We start from the raw sequence: 23,770 nt of genomic DNA, 5'->3' as shown, positions 1-23,770 counted from the left end.
GATTAACCAGTGACACTCAACATAAAAAGGGAAAAGGTGCTCCTATTTGAGAGCAAAGAAATGTGAAGCAGATGTAGCAGAGAGCTGCCCCTCCCTGAGCCTGGTTTGGCTGGAGGTGTCTTCCTGTCAAAAGGGAGGTTTTCCCTCCCACTATCGCCAAAGCGCTTGCTCATAGGGGGTAAAATGGGGTTTTCTCTGTTTTCTTTGTATTATTGTACGGTCTTTACATTACAATGTAAAGTGCCTTGAGACAACTGTTGTTGTGATTTGGCACTATTTAAATAAAACTGAATTGAATTGAAAAGTTTTCAAAGGTTTAGTAAAACCAATCCCTAATGACTGGATTCTATGAATACCCCTTCTTGGAAATGTTGTTTTCTGATTGTTTTTTACAGCAGGGTAATAAAATAGGACAGGAAAAAGAGTTCAAGGAGTCTAATCATTGGGTGCCTCAACTCCAAAGTTACAGGACCGGTTGCCTGATACAATGGGACATATGGGATTGCATCACAGTTTAGACCTTTTTTGGGAACATGAGGAGGACCTACACCACATTAGTCAGGTGGTTGGAACATTGTCGCTGATTAATACATATCTTTGTACTCAGTTGTGCCATAAACAGTGGACATTTGTCATACCTACCTCTAGTATTACAGTATATTGGGTGAAGGGCTTTAAACCACTTGGCACAGCTTCTGTAGATAAGCCTGTGTAGTGAATGGCAGGCTCTGCTTCACTGGATGACTCCATGGAGGATAACACAAACCTATGTGTGACAACAACAGTAATAAGTATTTCTTTTTGTCTGTATTTCTTCATTGCTCACAATCACTCAACATCTTTCAGTTAAAACTAGTGCTGGAACATCACAGAGGCCTACAGGATAAGATGCATACCACGTAAACTGTACAGTCACTGGTTCAAAATAAAGACAGTGATTTGAAGCAATGGAAGCAGGCTGCTGGTGCAAATCACATCCCAGTTTCTCCTACCACATTTGTGACAGCTGAAAATGGTTTGTGCATTTAAAGACTCATATGTTTCTTTTCCATCCTAAGCGGTATGCCGCTAAGTCTTTAACCACACCTCCCTCTTTTCCCTTTTTACTTACCTCTCCACTGGGCCTGTATCATTTCGTGGTGTGCTCCAGTTAAAGCTAGCACTAGTTGGACCTGGTCTTCCCACAAGATTTAAATGGAGCTGGTCTGCTTCAGGTGGTGCACCTAAAGTTCGATATGAAGCTGATGCACTTGTTGTCGCACCAGCTACGTTAGCTGTTATAAGCCAGTAAGAGTAGTTGGTGAAGGGAGACAGACTAATGTCTTCAAAAGATTCAGGGCCTTAAAATGGAAAGAACAAAGGAATAGGTAGGAAATTAATTTAGGGAGGAGAAAGACCAAAGAATATTTACATGTGTGTGATACGCTGTGTCGATACATACTAAAAGGATAGCGACTTTGGACAGTATGCACTGACTGTCCATCCCTAATGAGTGTGTAGTTGAGTATGTGAGAGTTTGGGGAGTCCGGTGGATGCCAAGAAAGACGAATAGATGAGTAACTGAGTGCATCACCTACTGGTGCAGGCTGCTGGGAGGGTGCTGCCCAGGAAGAGACAAAAACAAGTATATAAATAAACACACAAAATACAAATTAAAACTTAGAAAAAGTACTATGTTAACTTTCACACTGATGTACTGAGGATTACTGGCTGATCACTGGCATGTTGGTGCTCTGATGTGTGTGTTTATTAACACGTAAAACAGACCTTTAGTGCAGCCAAAGTGGTTCCCAGGATCGAAATGACTTGCCCCAAGTTGACATAAATCACATTTATCTCCAGTTACCAACAGCTTACATGCACAGATCCCTGTGTCCAGATGGCACGAACCATTGATGCTCCCCACTGGATCACATGCACAAGGATGGCATCTGTTTATTAAAAAGAGAAGAAAAACAAAGAAATCTAACTTTCTTTTATAACTAAAAAGATATGGTTCACAGTAACATGCAAAGACAAAAAAAATCAATACACAACATAACCACTGGCATAAAAAACCTCTTGATCATTAAAATGATTTTAAGTGACATAATAAAATTCACACTCTGTAGTTTGATAACTGCACAGTAGGAAAAAAATGTAATTTTGTTAATACTATTGACCGGGTGTGTTTCTGTATTGGGGTGGGGTACAAAAGAAAGCAAAGTGCATTGTTAAATCTAGCTGCAAAAGTTTGCTCAAAGACAACTGGGCATGTGTGAGAATGAAAGGTGGTGGATCTTTTCCCTAACACTGTGAGCGAGACTCTCACTGCCATCTAGCCCACCCACCACCTTATATAGTAGCTGTGAAGCTAACTTTGCCAAAAAAGCTGCATTTCTCCTCAAGTTGTCGAAGTGTGAGCGCTTGTGACTATATGTGTGTGTGTGTCTGGCGGTGCATGTGTCTGGGTCAGCAGTGTGGTGTTACCCTCACAGGGGATGGGAAGTGGGTGATCATCCGGCCAGCTACCTCACACCTTAGACCGTGCGCGCGCGCGCACACACACACACACACACACACACACACACACACACTTACAATAGTCTGCTTGCAGGAGGATTTTAGGCACACACACATGCACAGCACTCCAGCAGGGTAAAACTGTACAAACCATGTTACTGTCACACACATACAGACATTATCCACGTGTGCTTTTTTTTATTCTACAGCATATTGTACTCATATGTTCTCAGTTGCTCTCCCTCTGTCGACCCCCCCCCCCCCAAAACTACACACACACGCATGCACACACGCACGCACGCACGCACACACACACACACACAACACTACACCTTCTTTATTGCTGTGTGAAAAGCCACAGCTTCATAACGAGCCGCAAATTTGTCCTGTCAACTGGTGCTCCCACAAACACACACGGAGGCACAAATACACACACATACAAATGCCATAGTGACTCGACCTTCACTCCATTCCCAAGGAGAAAGAAAACACCAACATCACACCCAGTCTTTCTTTTTTCATCAGCCTTCAAAGTACCGGATGTGTGCGTTACTGAGAGAGAGAGGATTTAAGAGTACCGGCATATAACATATATCATTCAACCAGGTTTTTAACACAGTAAGGTACCAAAAAAATTTATGGTACCAAATATCTTCGCATCACCATGAGATTCTGCATTTACATATAGTACTTTGCAAAAACCTTGAGCTATACCTAATTTTTTAGTCATTTCTTTAAAGGGGCCTGATTTTTTTGACCATTTAAATTTTTTTCTAGTGCTTTTCAGCAATAGGTTTGCAAACTTTCTGGAGATTTTCCTCTGGATTGTTTCAGTAGAATGTTTTGCAGTTTGTTAAGCCACTAAATACTGACCTATGAATCAATAATAAGCTATAAGTTATATTTAACGTTACAACGCCAATTCCATTTTTTTCCACAGTTTTTCGAGGACCAATTTTCAGCAAAAAAGTTGTGTATACAGGTTACACGGCAAGTTCAGACCCTGGAAATTCTGAATTTCTTTTTTTGTTTTGGGTTTTTTGCAACACCGTGTAACTGCCTTAAATCAGGAAAGAGGTACAACAGTGAGTGTCTGCAGCCATCTGTGAAACACAGTGGAAGCTCTGTGATGCTGTGGAGCTACATTTCAGTCTGGGGTGTTGTGGATATTAATAAAGTGGATGGAATTACAAACACAAAAAAATACGGTCAGATTCTGAAACCACCGGGATTCATTTTTGAGCATGACGATGATCCTTTTGCCTCCCCTGAGCCTGGACTTACTCAACAGCTGGACTCAACATTATTCAAGTAGTGTGCCATAATCTTGACAGAGAATGGAACGAAAGGTAGTGAACATCTAAACAAGAGTTTTGGATTGTTCTTTAAGAATCAAGGGGAACTATTTCTGAAGACTACTTCAAAAAAAAAAAAAAAATCTAAGAAGTCTTGCTTAAGAGCATCCATATTTAAACACATGTAAAAATACATGTGTTACTTGATATTTATCAAGTGGAGAGACCAGCAGAAGATTAACGAGTAATAACTCATGACTTGGCTAGTCTTTTTTTTCTCTACAAGTGTGATACGAAAAAAACAAAACAACCAGCAACCAAACAACACCAGTTTAAATGATAATTCTGGATTTTGTTCATTAATGCCGTTTGCAAAATCTGTCTGAGCATCTCTGATTTTCTTTTCGCATCGCTGATATTACCCACTCAACTCACATCACCAACCCTGCTTTTCTCTCTTATGTTTTATTAGTCAAGTCTTTTCTTCCATGTGATTTTCTTTTCAAGTGTCCTTGCAAAGTAAACTCTATTACTGTTGCTTTTCCTCCCTCCATCGTCCGATCCCTCTCTACTGTGAGGAGATCTCAGCCACAGCCTGATCTCATCCTTTAATGTTTTAACACTGGAGAATACAGCAATCAGGCAAGGTCAGCTAACACACACACAAACACATACATACTGGATCACTAGTCAAACAGTTTGCGCACCATCTATCTGCTGTGACACCCTGTCGAGAGGAACGGATGTGCATGTGCGTACCACCATCACATGGAGGTTAAGTGTAAAGTAACATTTGTGTATAAGTGTTTGAGGTGTGTGTGTGTGTGTGTGTGTGCGCAAGACAGCCCGCAGGTAGAGACATGAGCGGTAAAGGTCAAAGCAGCTCTTAACTCATGTAAGTCATATGTCTGCCTAGCAATCTGTAAACTGTCTTCACAGACACTGCATCTGCTGTTGTGTTTGAATTTGTGCATGAGATGTGTGTGTTTATACAAGTGGTGCAATTAATAGAAACAAACTTATACTTACGTGCCCAGACCAGGGTTGAATCCAAAAAACATCTCACGACACTGGTCACAACGTCGGCCTCCCACTGAGGGATGGGCACACACACACTGTCCAGTCTGGCTTTCACAACTGCGATGCAAAGCTCCAATGGGGTGGCAGTCACATTCCAAACATGTATCCTGATCCGGAGAAAAGTAGTAGCCTGCGAAAAGATAAGTATAACATAAAGTAATGAGCATGCAATTAATTATACACTGCAGTCTTTTGGTATGAGTCTGACGGCTCAAGGGTCATTTCCTTAATAAGAATAAAAAACAAAACTGAGAATAAGAAACTTCATTTATCCTAAAAGTTTGTTGAGACTTATAGCAGTCAAGATATAAGTCATTGATACAATAACTAAAAGACCAAAATAGATAAAGGTAAAAAATTATACTAAAAAAGGAAACTTATTTAAACACAACAAAGTGGAACAAAGCGTGAAATACATGCAGTGGACCAGTGTGTCTATTACACGCTTTCCTGTGATATCTGTGCAGGCTTACCTGTTGTTCCTAGAATATTTAAAAGGCAGAGCCTTAAGTTTTCAGGCCCCTCTTCAATGGAACCAGCTTCCAGTTCTCTCTACTTTTAAGATCAGGCTTAAAACTTTCATTTTTGCTAAAGCATATAGTTAGAGCTGGATCAGATGACCCTGAATCCTCCCTTAGTTATGTTGCAATAGGTGTAGGCTGCTGGGGGATTCCCATGATTCACTGAGTATTTCTTCTTCAGTCACCTTTCTCACTTACTATGTGTTAATAGACCTCTCTGCATTGAATCATACTTGTTATTAATCTCTGGCTCCACAGCATGCCTTTTATCCCGTCTTCCTTCTCTCTTCCCAACCTGTCGTTGCAGATGGCCCCGCCCCTCCCCGAGCCTGGTTCTGCCGGAGGTTTCCTCCTGTTAAAAGGGAGTTTTTCCTTCCCACAGTTACCAAAGTGCTTGCTCATAAGGCGTCATATGATTGTTAGTTTTCTTTCAGTATGTATTATTGTAGGGTCTACCTTAAAATATAAAGCACCTTGAGGTGACTGTTGTTGTGATTTTTGTGCTGTATATATAAAATTGAATTGAATTGAATATTGGGTTGAAATATGATACAATGTAGAGGTTAAATCTAAAATGAATGCAGTTATTGTGGTAGGAGATGGCAAAGATTTTCTGGATTTGTCCTTGTGGCGGTGTAGTTGAACGCAACCCTGTTGATATTATTTTTCAAACGTTTCATATTCCTCATGATGATTGCCTTAACAGCTCCTGTGCTGGAACCCCAGTAGGTCCCTAGGCGGTATAACAGTCCATGGACTCAGCTATTGATCAGCTATTCAGCTACTGCTGCCACAAATGTAATGTAAACAGAAATGTAAAAAATATTTAGCTTCTTTATTCTTTGCTTAATTTTCTTTTTACTTTTTTGAAAATCCACATGATAATGCTTGATGTTTTGTAAAACATCATCAACATTTGTCATTCTAAGACCAGGATCTGCTATTGGAAGATTGAACTTCAAGCATTCATGTCATACTGCATCGAAAAAAATTAATCCAAACCTTTATCGCCTTTTATTTGTTTCCCAAAAGTTTTTTGATAGAGAGATACTCCGGTGAGAAACAGAAACAGACAATGGTAGAAACCCTGTAAGAGCACAATTGTCTGTTGCATATGCCAAACAATGTCAACTGTGATTCATTTTTTTCAGAACTACACTAATGACATCAAAATTTCATTGATTTTGAGCACAACTGCTATCATTTTGAAATAACCACTTGATGCCACTGCTAATAACTAAACTGAGCCACCGTTTGTCATTTATTTGTAATAATATTTAACACAAAACCAATAACTGTGTCTGAGGTTGCATTAAGCACTAAGGTTCCAAATCACAAATCAATTCAGTTTATTTTTCTCAAGGCCGGCCAGATGATAAACAAATTAGATATTCTATTTAGCCACTTGGGCAAGAAATACTGAATGGCTGCCATGAGTTGGCAGTTAAGGAAATTAAAACAGTCAGCTTGCAGGAATGGAAGCGGAAATGCATTGAAATATCAGCATGATCAGACATTATAGCACAATTATACATCTGTTTCCTTATACCCACAAAGAATGTGACAGCTTCTATCTTTATGTCTACTTTATTATTTATTTATTCATTATTTTTACACATTTTAATCAACACATCAATTCCCAACTTGTCACTGTAAACTTGTCATTGTAAAATGATATGAAGGCTCTTCTTCTTCACTGACACTATACGTAAACAGCAACCTCTTGTCCTGCAACACTAACCCAAACAGGTGCACAACTGAAGGATGCTTTTTTCCTTCATTTTATTCGCTGTGATGCTTATGGTTGATTCCTGGCAGAGAGTGGCTGAAAAACGCAAAAGCTTTAGACCGGAAACACCCATCCCCCTTTTTCAAAATTCAGAGTCATTTTATTGGTGAACTTTTATGCTACAGTTATTTGTGAAAGTTTCTTATCATTTTTTCATCCCTTCTTTTGAACTCACCAGGTCGGCAGCTACTGCAGTCCTTTCCATAGCGTGTTGGGATACAAACACATTGACCTGTGGCACTGTCGCAGACTGACCCGCTGACTGTTCCTTTAGGGTGACACATACAGGGTACACAGCCGTGGGACAAGCCCTCTAATAGGACACAAAACAACATCAGTAGGGCTGAATGAATTTGCACTTTTTAAATAATTTGTTAACAATTTTGTTTCATTTGAGTGTTTTATTATTGAGTGAAAAATAAATGTGTAACTAATCATGGATTTAAGTTGCAGTTTGGGGTTCTCTTACTCTCAACGTCTAAAGTCTGGTTATAGTAGTTGTGAGCACAGTTGGTGCACTGCACTCCCTCTACTCCCTCCTTGCATGGGCACTGTCCGGTCTGCATATCACACACACCCCCTGAAACCGTTCCACTGATGTCACACACACACGGCAGACAGCCCAGAGAGTTTCGCTGCTCCAGGGTGTGAAAATTATGACGGCAAGAATCACAGCGACGGCCTTCAACATGTTCCTGAAGAAAGAAAGATGGAACAAATGTGGAAAGAAAAGATTTCATACTAAACTTGTAACTTAAAGTATCAGGATTGGACAAAAAATTTGCCAGGAGCCAAGGATTAAACCGGTCTGTCTGATTACACACACACACACACACACACACACACACACACACACACACACACACACTAGCAATAATGCATTATTTTCCTTTTTGTGCTTCTATCATTTAATCTATATTAGTATTATATTAATAATCGGAAGATCGAAGCAGAACATTTTACAACAGAAAATACAGAAGTTATAATTTCCTGAATTTTAACTCCAATTTGTGCTTTATTTCCATTTTTATGGAAGTCAGTGTCTAAAACATTGTAAAAATGTCATACATGCCTTACACACACACTGCCCTGTGTAAGGATCACAGTCTGTCCCGGGTACTGTCCCCTCCTGTGAGCAGTCGCAGGGGGCACAAGATCCTTCCAGCCTCAAACCAAACAGGCCTCTACCGCATGAGTCACATCGCAGGCCACCGACTCCAGGTTTGCACTCACACTGGCCCCCCTCAGGTTCACAGAATGGACTGAGGGAACCCAGAGGGTCACAGTCACATGGCATGCAGCCGTCTGGGTGGGAAAGGTTCCAATAACCAAACTCACAGCGGTCACATGAAGGGCCTGCGACGAAAACAGGAGTGAGAAAGGGAGATAAAGAAAAATGGGAAACAAGAAAAAAAAATTGATGATCGCTTGTTCACCAACTAGCAGTTAGCACTCCTCTGTTTGCAGACCTTTGTATGAGAGAGTAAGTGTATGTGTCTGTCTAAGCGAGAGAGAGCAAGAGAAATGGTGGGTGAGTGTATAAAACTGCCATCATTAGGGCCAGGCCCTCTACATATGATGGATCACTTACCTAAGGCCAAACACTTAATTTTACTGAGCAGAAAATAAATAAATTAAGCAACTACAAGAAAAGAATGAAGGGGGGAAAATAGGAAATGGAAGGATGGATATGAAAAATAATTTTAAAAATATGATCTTTTGTAAAACAGGAAAAGTTGAGTTATCTTTAAAGGCCAAAAAGAGCTATAGAGTAACATATGCAAAATTAACATTTCAGTTTAGTTATTAGTCTTAATTAACTTTCAACTTGATTAGGTCAGCATTTCATTACACCATTATTAAATATTACTCCTTTCACTCTTTTGTAGTTTATTACTGCATATAATAATTACAAATATTAGTAAACACAAAGTCCATACATTTGCATGTTTTTATAGAAAAAACAATCTTAGGCTATACGACTAGTTAAACTATGCAGTGTGTGCATGCAGGGCTTATTTGAATACGCCATACGTATTCCATGACAGGCAATCTGTCCCTAAATGGATGCTCGGGGGCAAAGCAGTCACCATAGCCGTTTATAAGGGAGCGGGTGTTCATATGTGGGTGGGTATGAAAGTGTGTGCGCACACACACATTAATAATAACATACCTGTACATCTGTGTTAATGTGTGTGCGTGTGTGGGGCCTATTCTGTGTGGGGTAGACACTTGGCATTTCCCCTGGTCTGCCCATTTTAATGATTTTATAGATATGAATATATATCTCTCCATATATCATATTTTATAGTAGTGAAATGAAGATATGTGTCAGTGTGTGTAGAGTGCAAATGTCCAACTGAGTGTATTAGCGGTAAATATGCAGGCTGGCAGACTGATGGTTACAAACCTAACAATGATTTGATATATTGTACTCAAGGTAGATTTCCCCCCAAAAATGATATAATTTATAACGAATCATACACTTATAACAAAAACATCACTTACAAAGTGTTCTCTTTTAGAGCAGTGACCTGACCAACTCACCATTTACGAATCATATTTTCGCAATTAGACTTTTGATAAACAAACAGAAAAAAGGGGGGCAAAAAGAGATCAATAAAAGGGACCGAAAAGTGAGAACATTAGAGAACAGCCTGTGTTAGAAGATATTAGATCAGAACAGAAAGGATGTAATTTTGTTCTGAGGTGTCCACGTGTGCATATGTGTGTGTGTGTTGTTCGGGACATGGCCAGCCCTTTTATCAGTAGCCAGCTGGTTAACAGGCTCATGCATCACCATTTCAAACACTATTATGTACACACTGCACTCTGGCACCTTGTTATGAGTGTGCATGTGTGTCTGCAAGTGTGTATCTGAGTCTCCGTGCACACATTTCAATTCCGTCCTTCTGAAGCTTGCCTGCCATTGCTCTACTCAAAGTATCAGCTTGGCGATAATAAATTGCCATAATCAAATCTCATTTCTGAAAAATACCTGTGGGAGCAACCAAACAAACAAGGACAGAAAAAACCCCTAAATGGGTCTTGTAAGAAGGAGTGTGAAAAATACAAGGGGCTGCAGCAGTTTGTTTTAATCAACTTGGCATTGTATTAGAGATTTAAATACCAGCTTAGTCCTTGATGGGTTGTGTGTGTACACACACACACACACACACACACACACACACACACACACACACACACACACAAAGAAACTCTTACAATTTACAATACATAGCTAAGCAAAGACAAAAGTGCATGAACACATTCATACATTTTTTTTAAACATACACATAAACACAAACAAACACTTATACACATGCCTGCACTCACACACGCAATGTGGACCCTTGATAGCAAGGCTTAGCAATAACCACGATGCGTTGAGTTGAGGAGCGTTGGCCGGTTTTGCATTTCATATGAGCCTGGTCTTCAAAGACACACAGGGGAGAGAGTGAAACCATTTATCACAAAGAGAAGCACGACGGCTGGAAGCACCGCCAGCAGAAAAGCCTGTTTATTTTGGCTGCCACAACAGTTTGGGATGTGAGTGTGTGTGTGTGTGTGTTCATCAGTGTGCATGTTTTTCATCTGGACCCAGTATCCCCACTTTTTTTGCTTTTGCGTACACCTCAATGAGCACTCCTATGTACGCTGCTACTGGACAATTAAATAACCATTGGAATAACAAAAACTCAAAAAGTTATTAACAAAAAGTTATTAAGGAGATTTTGTGAAAAAAAATATTTTTTTTTAGCCGATGTGATTTGCTGTTGTGTTAACATACCAAGGTCAAACGATAGCTGATCTTACCCTTTTCAGCGTATTATCTTAACTCAACATTCAACTTCAATGCTTGACTTTCAGGAAAAGGATCTAGGAATCTAGGAAGATGCCTAAAAAACTCATGTTTTACACCTACATATAAAGAGTGCTGTTGAAAGAAGCAGCTCCAACAGTCTCCTTTGACAGATGCACACACAAACAACTTTAAACGCAAGATTTTGATTTCTTTCAAAAACAAGACCTTCACCATTTACACCTGTAAAAACTAAGCTTTCTTCAGTGGTTTGAGATCTTTTTACCTGTGACATGGGGTTTACAATGGCACTGTCCTGTGTAACGGTTGCAGCTGGAAACTGCCCCTGTAGAGGTTCTCATGACACCCATGCCATTGCAGTTACAGGAACTGCAACCATTAGGATTTGAGGCTGTGAGACCAAACCAACCAGGCAAACAGTCTGCACACTGACGGCCTGTTACTGCAGCTTTACAGTGACACTGACCTCCTATCTGAAAGTGACAAACGGAGAAAGAGTTAAAGATTTTAATCATAGATTAACGTGGTAAAGCGGTATTTTACTTTCTTCTTCTTTTCCAATTTTTCTAATAAAAATGTGAATATAAAATAATGAAATGTAAGTATTCTGAGATTATAAACGTGAAAGTTACGCATTTCAAAACAGAGTCAAAGAACCATATCTCTTCACTTTGCACAGACGGATCAAGGTTGAAGTGAATTTGTCCATTGCGTTGTATTTGCTGACGCTTAAAAGGTATCACCAATAGCATGCTATTTCCTTAACAGCAATCGTAATAGGTGTTACAATGTTTATTGTAAAATTACTACTTCAAAGAGTGTATTTATAATTACAATAGTCTTAATATACACATCCTGTATTGATTATTAAGATCGTTCTATATTGAATGTAATGGTGTCTACCTGCACACAGTCCATTCTGCCGTTGACCGTTCCAGCAATGTAACAGTCACAAGGCTGGCACACATCAACTGAAGTGGGATCACGGTCCTCGAGCCTGAAAAACCCACTTATACACTGCTCACAGTTCTTACCTGATAGAAAACATGGAGAAAGAAGGCGATAAAGGGTGAAAAAAGTCAATAGATAGAAATCACACAGAGCACAAAAGAGATACCTCTGCTGAAAATGTCCAGTTTAACCATAATTGTTTAAATGGTAAGGTGCTTTTCAGCCTGACGAAAAAATATAACTACTGCATGATTGAATTTACACATAGGAGGGATTTGAGGCTATAAGACCGAACCAAAAGGGATAAGAATGATTAAATTTACCAGTGTCTTTACGTTTATTAGTATCTATAAGGACAAAAACAAAGTGGAATTTAAGACAGCCCATGCAAATTAGTAAAATGCATCGACATGAAGAAAACACAGTGAAATGACCTCAGTAAACAAATTCCAGATGACTTCTCAGTATTAATCAATAGTTTTAGGTATTGAATACAACATTAATTTCCTTTTATTTATTATTTATTTATTTTTCAAGAGAATAAAGCAGAGTATGCTTTAGGTTATCACTGGAGTCATCTGATTATACAACTCTAATGTAACAAAAGACACGAGAGTTAGATTGTTTTACTGTTACAACAAATTGTGGGTTACTCATTTACACTCGCCTTAGCTCTGCTCAGATTAGGCTATGTAATTAAACAACATCAACATAATGCACTTGAAGGGTGTTTCTACAATCTTTTCCTCACTTTTTAAATCTACTATGGGCATGGGAAAGTCATTTTCCCAAGGGGCCACGTTAGAAACTGGGACGCGTGGAGGACCACACCAATAATCTTATAAAGAGATGTAAAGAGATAAATATTGAGAAGAACTGAGTTCAACTTATTGCAGTGGCCCTTCACAACACTCATAGTGTCTTATCTCGTCTTTTGGTAAAATTAACTGGGTTTTCAATATCTGCATTTGTAAATGTTTTATTGATTCGTTTATATTGGAGAGAAGACAGGAAAGCTGGGAGAAAGACCTGTGGAAGACATGCACCAAACAGCATTGGGGTGGATTCAAATCTAGGCCTCTGCATTAGCCATATAGCATATAATTTGCCTTTGCTAAATCTGTACCTGTGGTGTTGTGCATGCAGTTGTCGCAGACACCTCCTCCTCCTCGATAATGCTCATCTGGATGGTCATCAGCTAAGACATCATAATGACAGGAGAGGGCGTGGCCGTGACACTGACAAGGTCGGCAGTTCATAGGTTGGAGCTGATCACCTGACCTGAATGGCTTGTCATTGTAGAGTGGTGCACAGCTTTCGCACTGTGAAAAACAATTACATTGCGTAAATATATATGGATGTACATTTTTTATTTGTGTACGGTGACATACTTTAAACTGTACATATAAGTAATATAATACATTTAATATCATACCCCTGTTAAAAAAATTATTTATTAACAGAAACTTGAAACCTACACAGCTGTCATAGCGTGAAAATACATATTCACTCAAAAAGACTAAAACAAACTAAAACAAAACAAAACTGTACAGAAAAATCATCCCAGAAAAAGTGAAATGTTTGCTTTTATAAAACAAAGAGTGATATCAGGATGGTAAAAACTGGAGAAATAAATGAGCAAGTGGAGAAAATGTAAAAAAAAACTGTAAAATCGAAGGCCCACTGAAATTTTTAATCTAACGAGAGAAGAATAATACACATAATGGCACATAATACTGATGTATTCTCTGCTATATTAGAAATAAAAACACTACATTCAACCACACACACACACACGCACGCAAAGAGCATAGGGAAATCACTGCTACTAATGAGGAATGACTTGTAACTGCCAGCGCTCTCTCAGAGTCCCACTTTCATGTCAAAATAAACATACCAAGGTGTGTGTGGTTGTATGTGTGTGTGTGATAAAAAATGCATTTTTTTGTAGCAGAGTGCAGCAGAGGCGAGAAGCAGCAAGTACAAGCCCTTTGATTTTGTTCAGCAGTCAGTACAAATTATAGTGGACAAGGGGGGCTTCAAATGGTGGGATTAAAAATGTATTAAAAAACACAGGAGTTCCTCCCATGTGTGACACATGCAGACCTGCACTGGTCCTATTATGTATGACACACAGAGGAGGAGGGAAGCCAGGGGAAGCGAGAGGGAGGGGGAGAGAGTAGATCAAAATGGGGAAAGAGGTTCCTATTTTGTGCTGCATGCGAGAGAACGGAGTAAAAGTAAAAAGGAACCAAAAAACTGATGGAAACAGAAGAGGAAGCAAAGCCCAGAAATAATCCATAAGCAGGGGACAATGTGGGGCACAAAAGGAGACAAACAACAAAAAGCAATGGATACATGAATAAAATTAATGCCAGCATAATTACAACATGCACAAGGTCCGCACAAGGATCCACTTATCAAAAAAGTGCTTTGTAGTTCTGCTGTGGTCTGCACCCTTGCAGTTTGGTATTTTTATATTTAGTCATTAAATTTTTAGATTACATCTAACAATTAAAACAAATAAATGTTTGCAGTCAGCATCAAGAGGACTGCTGACTGCTTGATTGGCTGATTATTAGCACAACTTAGTGAAACAGCAAGAAAATTCTCTTGAAATGCGATGTATGCATTCAAGCATCAACACAGAAACAACAAGAGACAAAAAGAAACAAGTCTACAAAGACACACACAGAGACACAACTACACACAGGCAGGGGAACGTCTTGGGACACATAATTCCACAGGAGCACTGAGCTGTTTGCATGTTCCTGTTTGTTCTGTCACTCTGCCTGCTCATCTGTCTGCCATGCTGTTTGGCCTGAGGTCTATCTGATGTCTTACCTACAATAAGTTCCCTCCTGTACGTCTGTCCATGCTTTTTTTCTCTTTCTGCCCATCTGTCTGTGCTTTTCTGCCGGTCTATCAGCATCTCTATGCCCCAAACCGTTTCACATATCAAAGGTACTTTTCTTTCTGCACTCCAAATAGAAAAACCTCACTACATCTCACTCTTTGTCTTATCCGCTGGGGATGAGTCCAAGAGCGGGAGTTTTCCACTCTTCTATCACTCTTTCATTCCTCTTTTTGCCTCCTCTAGCTCTGTGTCTCCTCTATCTTCCCACACTTCCTTCCTTCATTTCCCCTCTATCTGAAAAACAAATCACTCTGTACATCTCTCCCTGCTTCCCACCTCTCCGATTCCTCTCTCCCTTCCCCCTGTCTCTACTGTCCCCCAACTGCTTGTTCTCATAGCCACAGTGAGTATGTGAGCAGGAAATATTACCATACCAAATGAAAGGGGGAGTTTTTCTTTCTTCTCTTTTCTTTTCATTCAACATTGCGTTACCTTCTCTCTCTCCCTGCCTGCTAATTAGTTGAGGGACTGGTGTTTGGCAGTTAAAAGAAGAGCGCAAACGCTCATTCTCTTCCTCATACAAAAGGTTTTGATGGCGCTCCATCATCTGCACACAGTACTCACAGCAAAAAAAAGAACAGCACATAAGTAAAACTGAGTTTAAGTTCCTTTAATTCTATTTGCTTTAATCTTCTGCACATAGTCGCTGCACTGTGAACCCAAAACAACAGAAAAAAGTTATTTACTAAGCTAATTTTTGAGTTTGGCATTTCTGTCAGTGACTCTTTAATGTCACTGTTTTTCTTTTTCAACAGTTTCATGACAGAACATTTATTCTTAATGCAAAAAGAAAAAACAGAGTTAAGCTAAGGGGTGCGCGTGTGTGAGTATGAATGAATGTGTGTGTTTTGGACTGTGAAGCCAAGGAGAGGATAACATCTTATTTTCACTCTTGAATGTTTGGACAAAACCTGCTGAGTGAGGAGACTACTCTAATGGATGTGTGGACATTTAGATGGCCTGTCATAGGCAACTGTGTGTGTGTGTGTGTGTGTGTGTGTGTGTGTGTGTGTGTGTGTGTGTGTGTGTGTGTGTATGTGTATGTGTAGGCAAGTGTGTGTCTATATGTGTATGTGTAAAGCTGCTGGGACAACTCATCTTATCCTAAATGCCATGACCAATTTCACGCTCTCACTGGAAAGGTCGTGGCACTGGCTTGTGTATGTGTGAGCAAATTTGTGTGTACATATCCACGTTGTGTGTATCTAAAGTTAACCCAGTTAACCCCTGTGCAGGTGAAAATCTGCTGCTGAGGCACACTTGAGCCACAGAGATCCTGGACAATGCCACTTAATGTCACTAGCCATCAATATCTCTCAGACACATGGATAGAAACAGAAAAACATGTTCAATGTCCAATTCAGAGGGCACATATTATATATAAATACAAAACAATTTTACAGTTTCCAGGATGGCAACTTCTATTCTAATCACAGTTTTTCTACTACAAAAATTATGTTTGAGCATATCCTGCAACAGAACAATCTAGGTCGCAGGTTGATGATTGATTTCGTAATAATTTCATCACATCTATAGCTGTATGGCTTGAGAAGAGAGAAGAGCGCTGAGCTGTTAACCGATCACCACATAGGGATACATAGTTGGACCAGTGGCAGTGTAAGATGTCAATTGGCTTGGTATAGACAAATATATTATAGAGCATCTGGCAAAAAGCCTGATCCAAGACATCTTCAACATCCATCCAAAAAAGCAGAATTTCAACATCACACTGAGGGATGTTTTGGGGCTGTTCTAGTTGATGTGCCACTGCAACATTTTGTGGAAGTTTGGGACAGTGCTTAGATTCATTAGGATCAATTTTCATCTTGGGCATGAAACACTGCTCCAATGGATATTCAAGGGAAGAACATATGTACCTGTGTTTTGTGGACTTGGAAAACGTTTTTGACCTCATCTCTTAGGGTCTTATGTGAGGAGTGCTTAGGAAGAATTGGGTACTGGGCCCATTGCAATGGGGACATTTCAGTTCCTGTATATGTTCCGTAAGAAACTGGTTTGCGTTGCTGGACTCATTCCCAGTGGGTCTTGGACTCTGCCAGGGATGCTCCTATCCACTAAGTTATTACTTTTTATGGACAGAGTTTCTAGGTGAAGAGGTGGACAGTGTCCAGTTTGGTTGCCTTAGGATCTTGTTTCTGCTTTTTGCAGATGATGTGTGTTTTTTAGATTCATCAATTGACATCTTGCACCTTTCATTGGGGCAATTTGCAGCTGAGTGTGAAATGGATAGGATGAGAATTAGCAGTTTCAAGTCTGAGGCCACAGTTCTCGGTCACAAAAGAGTAGAGTGTCCAATCTTGGTTTGGAATGAGAAGCTGCCCCAAGTGGAAGTATCTCTGAACTTTGTTCACAAGTGAGGATAGAAGGGAGCAGATACTGAGACAGAGCGGTGCAGAACCTGCAGTAATGCAGAAGGTCTTGATGGGTGGGCACAGGGAGGTCTAGGCGTCTCAACTCAGATTGCTGCCTCCAAATAAAATGGATAGATGCAAGGATGGATGAACTACTACTCTGCACTGTGATCACCTTTTACCAGGTCCTAAATGTATTCAAAAATATGTAGAGGGGGGTAAAAACTAATCGTTAAAGAACATTTTCTTTAACTCTTCCAAGACACACACACATGCACACAGTCACAAAGTTAGTTCACTTGTCCTGAATCAAGTTCGATTTAACTTTCCCTCATGATTTCAGGTGCCAATAAAAGAGGACGGTTCAGACAAAATAAATGTGCAAAAAATTGAATTTGGAGTTTAAGAACCATTAACTGACACAGGCATTTTGCAAGTTAAAACCGAGTAATCTGATGTACAATGCAGTATATGATATAACTTTCAGATGTGATGGAATCCATCAGTTATGTAGACAAACAGAGACAGAGTGACAGAATGAAAGATCAAGTCTGACACAGAGTGCACATAAGAAAGAATCAAAAGGAGAGTGCATGTGTGTCCGTTAGTGCGCACAAGTGTTTAAGTGTGTGTGTGTGAGATGGAGAAAGAGTTTAAGTGTGCTTTCTAAGGCCCCTGTTGATCATCTTGACACATGTCTGAGCATTTCTGTCACTTTAATGTCACTGTGGAAATTCTGCAGATTAGTACAACATCCGTCATGGTGCTAGCCCGATCCAAGTCAACAGAACGCATGCAATATTAAACGCTAATATTCCCCATAGCCTTTTATGCTCCAATATTACAGAGACAGAAGAAAGGCCCTGAATATTCACTCAGAGAGATGACATGGACAGGTTCGGGAAAAAAGAAAGTGCACACAGGCTCACACACAAAAAATGACTCTATAAAGACACGTGCACATATTACACACTAATGTATTTCACAGAAGTGTAGCTTCTGTAGAGATTAATTTACATAAAATATATCCATGCTTATTCCACTACATCTCTCCAACACAAAAGAAGTAATGTATGTACGAGAGAAAAGGAAAGAAGCAGCTTGGGAGGATGGATCGACCTGAGACAGGAAGAAAAAAAGGAGGAAATACAGAATGAAAAATGAAAAACAGAGCCAAATAGGAATGAATTAAATACTTAGAAAGTGAGGCAATAAAGAGTGAGAGGGAATAGAAAAAAAACAGCTGAGTGAAATGAAGCGAAATACAAACAGAAAAAGAAAGAGAACTGATTAGAGATGCATGCTGAGGGAATGTAATTGTTCTAGTCGATTTGAGACATTATTTAAAGTGAGACCCGAGAGAGAAAGACAGAGTGTGTGAGAGAGGGAGCGATCGACAAAGAGAAGAGGGCGGAGGTGGGACAGGGACCTAAGAGTGGAACGACAAATGTGGTGTATAAAATAGAGAAAAGGAGAAAAAAAGGGGGAAATTTTTTGTCATAGTCTGAAGATTATGACTGAAGTTTAGTTTCTGTCTGTGTGTGTGTGTGTGTGTAGAGCACTTTCTGTGATAACTTTTATTTTAGTGTGAGGTTCATGTAAGAGTAAAATTATTAAATACATGCGTGTGTGTAGGAGGCTGTCTGTTATTTGAGAGCAAAGTAAAAGAAAGAAATTTAACAGCTGCTAGCTGACAGCTGTGCGTCTTCATCAATGTACTCTGTTGCACATACACACATGCAGAGACACACACATGCAAAAACTAATGCACAGACACAGGTGTATGAATGATACATAAGTAGTGAATAATGCAGGCTGTCCTGTGCTACAGTGAGGTGAAGCCGTCATATCGAACATTTCACTGCAGACTACAAGGGGTTTTTCTTAGGGTGATGCCTACTACTACCTTACAAGTTGTATTAGCTTCCAGTCAAACTAACATCTGGTCACACAGTGATGGTTTAGGTCAAACTACTCATTCTGTTACCAGTGTGTGAATACTCACAACGTACTTTCGGTTTCACCTTAAATGATTGGCAACTATAACCAGAAACTCTACAGACTGCAAAAAAGACATTTTACTTAACAACTTATGTAGCAACTACCCAGCTAACTGCTGCAAGTAGCATTCCAGTAATTCACATACACATAAAACCATTTTCTCTAAAATTTTATGAAAACAACTTTAGGCAGACTTTAGGTCCATTTGTTTTAGTGGATATAAATGAATACACAGTTTAATCAGTTTAATCATAATCACAGAAACTAAACTTCTGTCATAATCTTCAGACTATAATTATTGATAAAGGCAATTCTCCATTACATATGGTGATGAAATGAAAACGTTTCTAAATGAACTTAAATATCAAATGAGTTTTATCAATCATCACTATTAGCATTGTGGTCCGCATATAAACAAGCTGGATTTCATTTCAGGCATGCATACTAACATTTGGATCTCATCTGTTCCTTTTCTACTTGTTATCCACTTTTGGTCTAATTTTCTGTCAGGAAAATCATGAGTTGTTAAGCACTGACTGCTGACCGTTGCTGCCTGGTTTTGCATGATTCCAAAAACAAGATGGCTTACTCAACAATTTTCTGAGAAAGATGAAAAAGCTCAACAGTCCCTCCAAACCTCTTAAAAACCATTAGAATAAATATAATCAAGATGGAAAGAAAAGTGTTCAAATAAATACTTGTGCTACGGTAGGCGCGCGCGCGTGTGTGTGTGTGTGTGTGCTTACGTACATCTTTGTATAATTTATTAAAGAAGTTCTTTGTCATTAAGAAGGAAAGTGCTTAATTAGGACCACGAGGAGGTTTTCCCCCAGGGGATTCCTCTGTGATGAGTGTGTGTGTTTGTATGTGTGTATGTGTTTTTAAGTTTAAACATGATATGTGCTGTGTGCCTGGATCAAATGTAGATATTAATTATTGTGAAATCAAACCCATCCACAAATGTTGAGCCAAAATATGTAGGACTTGTCAACATGAAATTCTAATGACTTCACAATACACTATTTATAAAGCACTACCCACAAGATACTACTAAAAGAGTCGTTGTGATTTGTCATATAAGAGTTTATGTTTGTTACTTACATTGTTCCCCTTTGTGTGGCTCTCTGGCAAACACAGGCATCTGTATAGTGTCACACTGGTATCACAATGATCTGCATGGCCGTGACACTCACACCTTCCCAAAGACAGAGAGAAACATTGAAAATAAACAAACTGAAACTGTGTTTTAAAACTTTGATGATGAAAATTTTTAATTCCCTTATTAAATGTGACAAGAAAAAGCAAAGAAACATCATGGGAAAAGCTCTCCCTCCCCGAATGCTTCAGTCAAGAGCTCCTTAGTGCTACTTGGAAGTTTCCATTCAACATTTATAAATGCCATCCTGAGAATCATTAAAGCAACATAACAGGTAGCAGACACATGCGCACATGTGTGCACACGACAGTCATTTAATTATTCATTCAGATATTCAGTTGCTTTCTCTCTTTCATTCTTCTCTCTGTGTATCCTTTCACCTCTTGTTCTCTTAATGCCACTTTCTGTTAAAAGGTGACTTTATTAATCAAATAAGAAATATATATAAAAGTATCTCTATCATTTCCCCTGACCAAGCCTTTTTATACACTATTTTTGATTTGTGGTAGAACACACTTTTTAGCTTCATTGCTTTGGAGATCTGTCTTAAAATAAAATAAAAAAGAAAATAAATTAAAATATATACTAAAAAAAACTTACCAAAAATATCAAGCTTAATAAATATATTTAAACAGTTTTTTTTAAGCAAATGAAGCCTGAACTGATGAGAACTTCCAAAGTAGGATTGCAGTTGGGCCACATTTTGACCAAACAGCCATGTAACCTATCCAATTTTCTTTGTTGGCATACAAATAAACAAACTTCAGCCTGAAGCCTACCATTTCACATTTCAAAAGCCAATTGTCTTGTTTCAAAAACAGCAGAAAAAAAGAAACTGATGGCCACCAGTACTACCCCTCAGCCTCCTAATAAATCTGAAAATCCTACACCAATTTAGTCATAAGTTATCACATTCACAAGATTTTCAGTATTCATCTTAACCTTGAAGTCAAGGTCACTGGGATTTGAACTCATCCAAGACTTTTGGTCGAAGCACCTATGGTATCAGTTTGAAAATCCTACATCGATTCATTCACAAGATTTTTAGAAAACTTGAGGTCAAGGTCAGAGGTCAGCGTCACTGGAATTCAAACCCATCTGAGATTTGTAGTAGATGCACCTGTGATATCAACTTGAAAATCCTTGATGACTTCCTTCTTGAGTTATTGCATCGATAAAATTTTTAGAAAACTTGATCTCTGACCGTGACCTCAAGATTAGAACTTTGTCCAAGACTTTTAGTAGAAGAACCTACGGTATCAATTTCAAAATCCGACGTTGCCTTGTTCTTGAGTTATTGTATTGCTCACCTGGCTGGGAGGAGGACAACAGCCCATAACCCTTTTACAGCTGAGAGGAAAAACTACAACTAATGCTGGAAGATGAGCAAGCTAAAACTCAAGAAGCTTTAAGCGGGACTCCTAAACCACTTTCACAGATGAACTCCAAAGACAGAAGAATCAGGTCCATGCACTACCCTAAGTTGCATTTCCTCGATTTTAACACAAAACAGGACATAGTCCATGTCTGATGTGTTCTGACTACTGGAAATACTCTTTGGTTTTAGCAGATGGAAGTGACTTAGTAGAGCATCAAGGAGGCTTGACAAAGGACAACTACTTATTCACTATGGCTTACTTACTCTGTTGTCACTGTATCTAAGAAGGAATACTACATGTACTTTACACTTGGATCCTGAGAGGCTAAATTAATTTCCAGCGCAAATGAGTTTGATATGTATGATTTTAATGAAATGCGTATGTCTGCAATGCACATGTAAAATTGTGGGCAACAGGCACAGCTTACTGAAATGTTTTTTATGTTCTGTTCTGCAACACTTGCTGAAAATTTTTGGTTCAAATTTTTTTTTGCTCTTCTAATGATACAAAATATTTAAATTAAATAAATACACTAGAAACAATATCCTTCAAATGGCATAACATACTATAAAGTAACTAGTGCAGGTATATAATAATAGCCAGTATGTTGCAAAAATATAAGATAAGAGATATTTCTTTTATTTCTACAACAGAGAACAGAAAAATATTAGGGTTTCTAAACTGTCACCATGGTGATAATGTTTCTGTATTTAGATGTATTGTAATATAGGATTGTTATGTCTGTGCTACAATGTAATGCAATACAATAATCTAAGAGGCGTCTAACATACAGGGCTTAAAAAAGCCAACATTCACAAAACACGCATGCTAAAATGATTCCTCTCAACATACTTATTTACTTGCTCTATAAAGAATGACGACAGTGGAGAGATGGAAGAAGAATGAAAGATGTGAGAGACAGGAAGAGATAAAGAATGCACAGATGAGATTTCAGCTAAATCTCTGTTTCTCCTACTTCACTGTAACAAGCTACTAATTAAAAGAGCTTAGAGGGAGGGGGAGGGGGAGAAAGAGTTAGAGATGATTGCCTCCTGCATAATCCTATAATTACCACAGTCATGAAAAACAGTCACTCTGTCAGTCTAATGAAGAGATGTGTTCACAATTACTCTCAGAAAGCTCTGCTGAAACTCAGCGGTCTGTGTTTGTCATAATATAAGCTCTCACTCACTTTTACAAAGAAACACTGGGAAGATAGTTAAATAGTTCTTTCAACCAATTATGCCACGTAAGTATGTAAAATTTGGGATGTAACAGGATCACAATTAGAAGTATGCCACTTATAGTAGTCCTCTATATTAATTTGTGAATTTGCAAAAAACATGCTAGGACTTCTAAATTCAGTGTGATGCCAGCTTACCAGAAATATCATACAAATGTCACATTTACCAGTCATTTAGTTTCTATGCTCTACCAATGATTTACAAATCCATATAATTACTTGATCTCCATTAGCCTGCCTGCATAAGTATTTATAAATTTTCACCTGCCACTGATGGTGATTTCACTGATGCCAATGGATCTATGTCGCTGGTTCACTCCAACTGCTCTGGTGTAGTATTGTCCACTCATATGTATTCTGACCTGGGCAGCTTGTACCATCTCCTGTAGGATAGGTGTGTTGTAGAAGTCATTGTAACCTGGCCTCAGGGGTGGCTGAGGGGTCAGCAGGCTGAATGTGATGTTACCTCCTGAGAAGGGCACGTCACTGATGCACATAAACATTACACAAAATTAGAAAAAAAAAAACAAGAAAATATTCACATTTTTTTAAAATAAAAACACAATCACATAATCAAAATTTATATTTGTGAGTAGCTGTAAAGCACTGTTTAGATCTATATCGCTAACAAACAAAGCTGCACTAACAAATCATTGATTGATTGATTGATAGATTGATTACATCTACCAGGAAACTACAGAACACAAACACCAAATTTGGTCTGAGGCCCAAGTAATAGAG

At 38.9% G+C, this 23,770-nt stretch overlaps 1 protein-coding gene across 6 annotated transcripts in view; it reads right to left on the bottom strand.

The window, feature by feature from the left end:
- The window catches only part of ush2a (Usher syndrome 2A (autosomal recessive, mild)), a 216,232-nt gene that overhangs the window by 148,034 nt on the left and 44,428 nt on the right, over positions 1 to 23,770 (bottom strand). For 5 of the 6 annotated variants that reach the window (XM_040011777.1, XM_040011776.1, XM_040011778.1 and 2 more), the window contains 13 exons: positions 23,294 to 23,515; positions 20,353 to 20,446; positions 13,088 to 13,283; positions 11,914 to 12,044; positions 11,276 to 11,483; positions 8,260 to 8,543; positions 7,657 to 7,882; positions 7,363 to 7,500; positions 4,827 to 5,007; positions 1,768 to 1,931; positions 1,442 to 1,600; positions 1,112 to 1,340; positions 643 to 766 (listed from right to left, as the gene is read on the bottom strand). In XM_040011777.1, the coding sequence (XP_039867711.1) occupies positions 643 to 766; positions 1,112 to 1,340; positions 1,442 to 1,600; positions 1,768 to 1,931; positions 4,827 to 5,007; positions 7,363 to 7,500; positions 7,657 to 7,882; positions 8,260 to 8,543; positions 11,276 to 11,483; positions 11,914 to 12,044; positions 13,088 to 13,283; positions 20,353 to 20,446; positions 23,294 to 23,515 (2,356 nt within the window). The remainder of the gene's footprint in view (positions 1 to 642; positions 767 to 1,111; positions 1,341 to 1,441; positions 1,601 to 1,767; positions 1,932 to 4,826; positions 5,008 to 7,362; positions 7,501 to 7,656; positions 7,883 to 8,259; positions 8,544 to 11,275; positions 11,484 to 11,913; positions 12,045 to 13,087; positions 13,284 to 20,352; positions 20,447 to 23,293; positions 23,516 to 23,770) is intronic. The other variant, XM_040011780.1, reaches the window with a different exon arrangement.

The sequence above is a fragment of the Simochromis diagramma genome, unplaced genomic scaffold, assembly GCF_900408965.1.
Source record: "Simochromis diagramma unplaced genomic scaffold, fSimDia1.1 OVJJ01000603.1, whole genome shotgun sequence".
Taxonomy (NCBI): domain Eukaryota; kingdom Metazoa; phylum Chordata; class Actinopteri; order Cichliformes; family Cichlidae; genus Simochromis; species Simochromis diagramma.
This window is presented reverse-complemented; position numbering and strand designations above follow the sequence as displayed.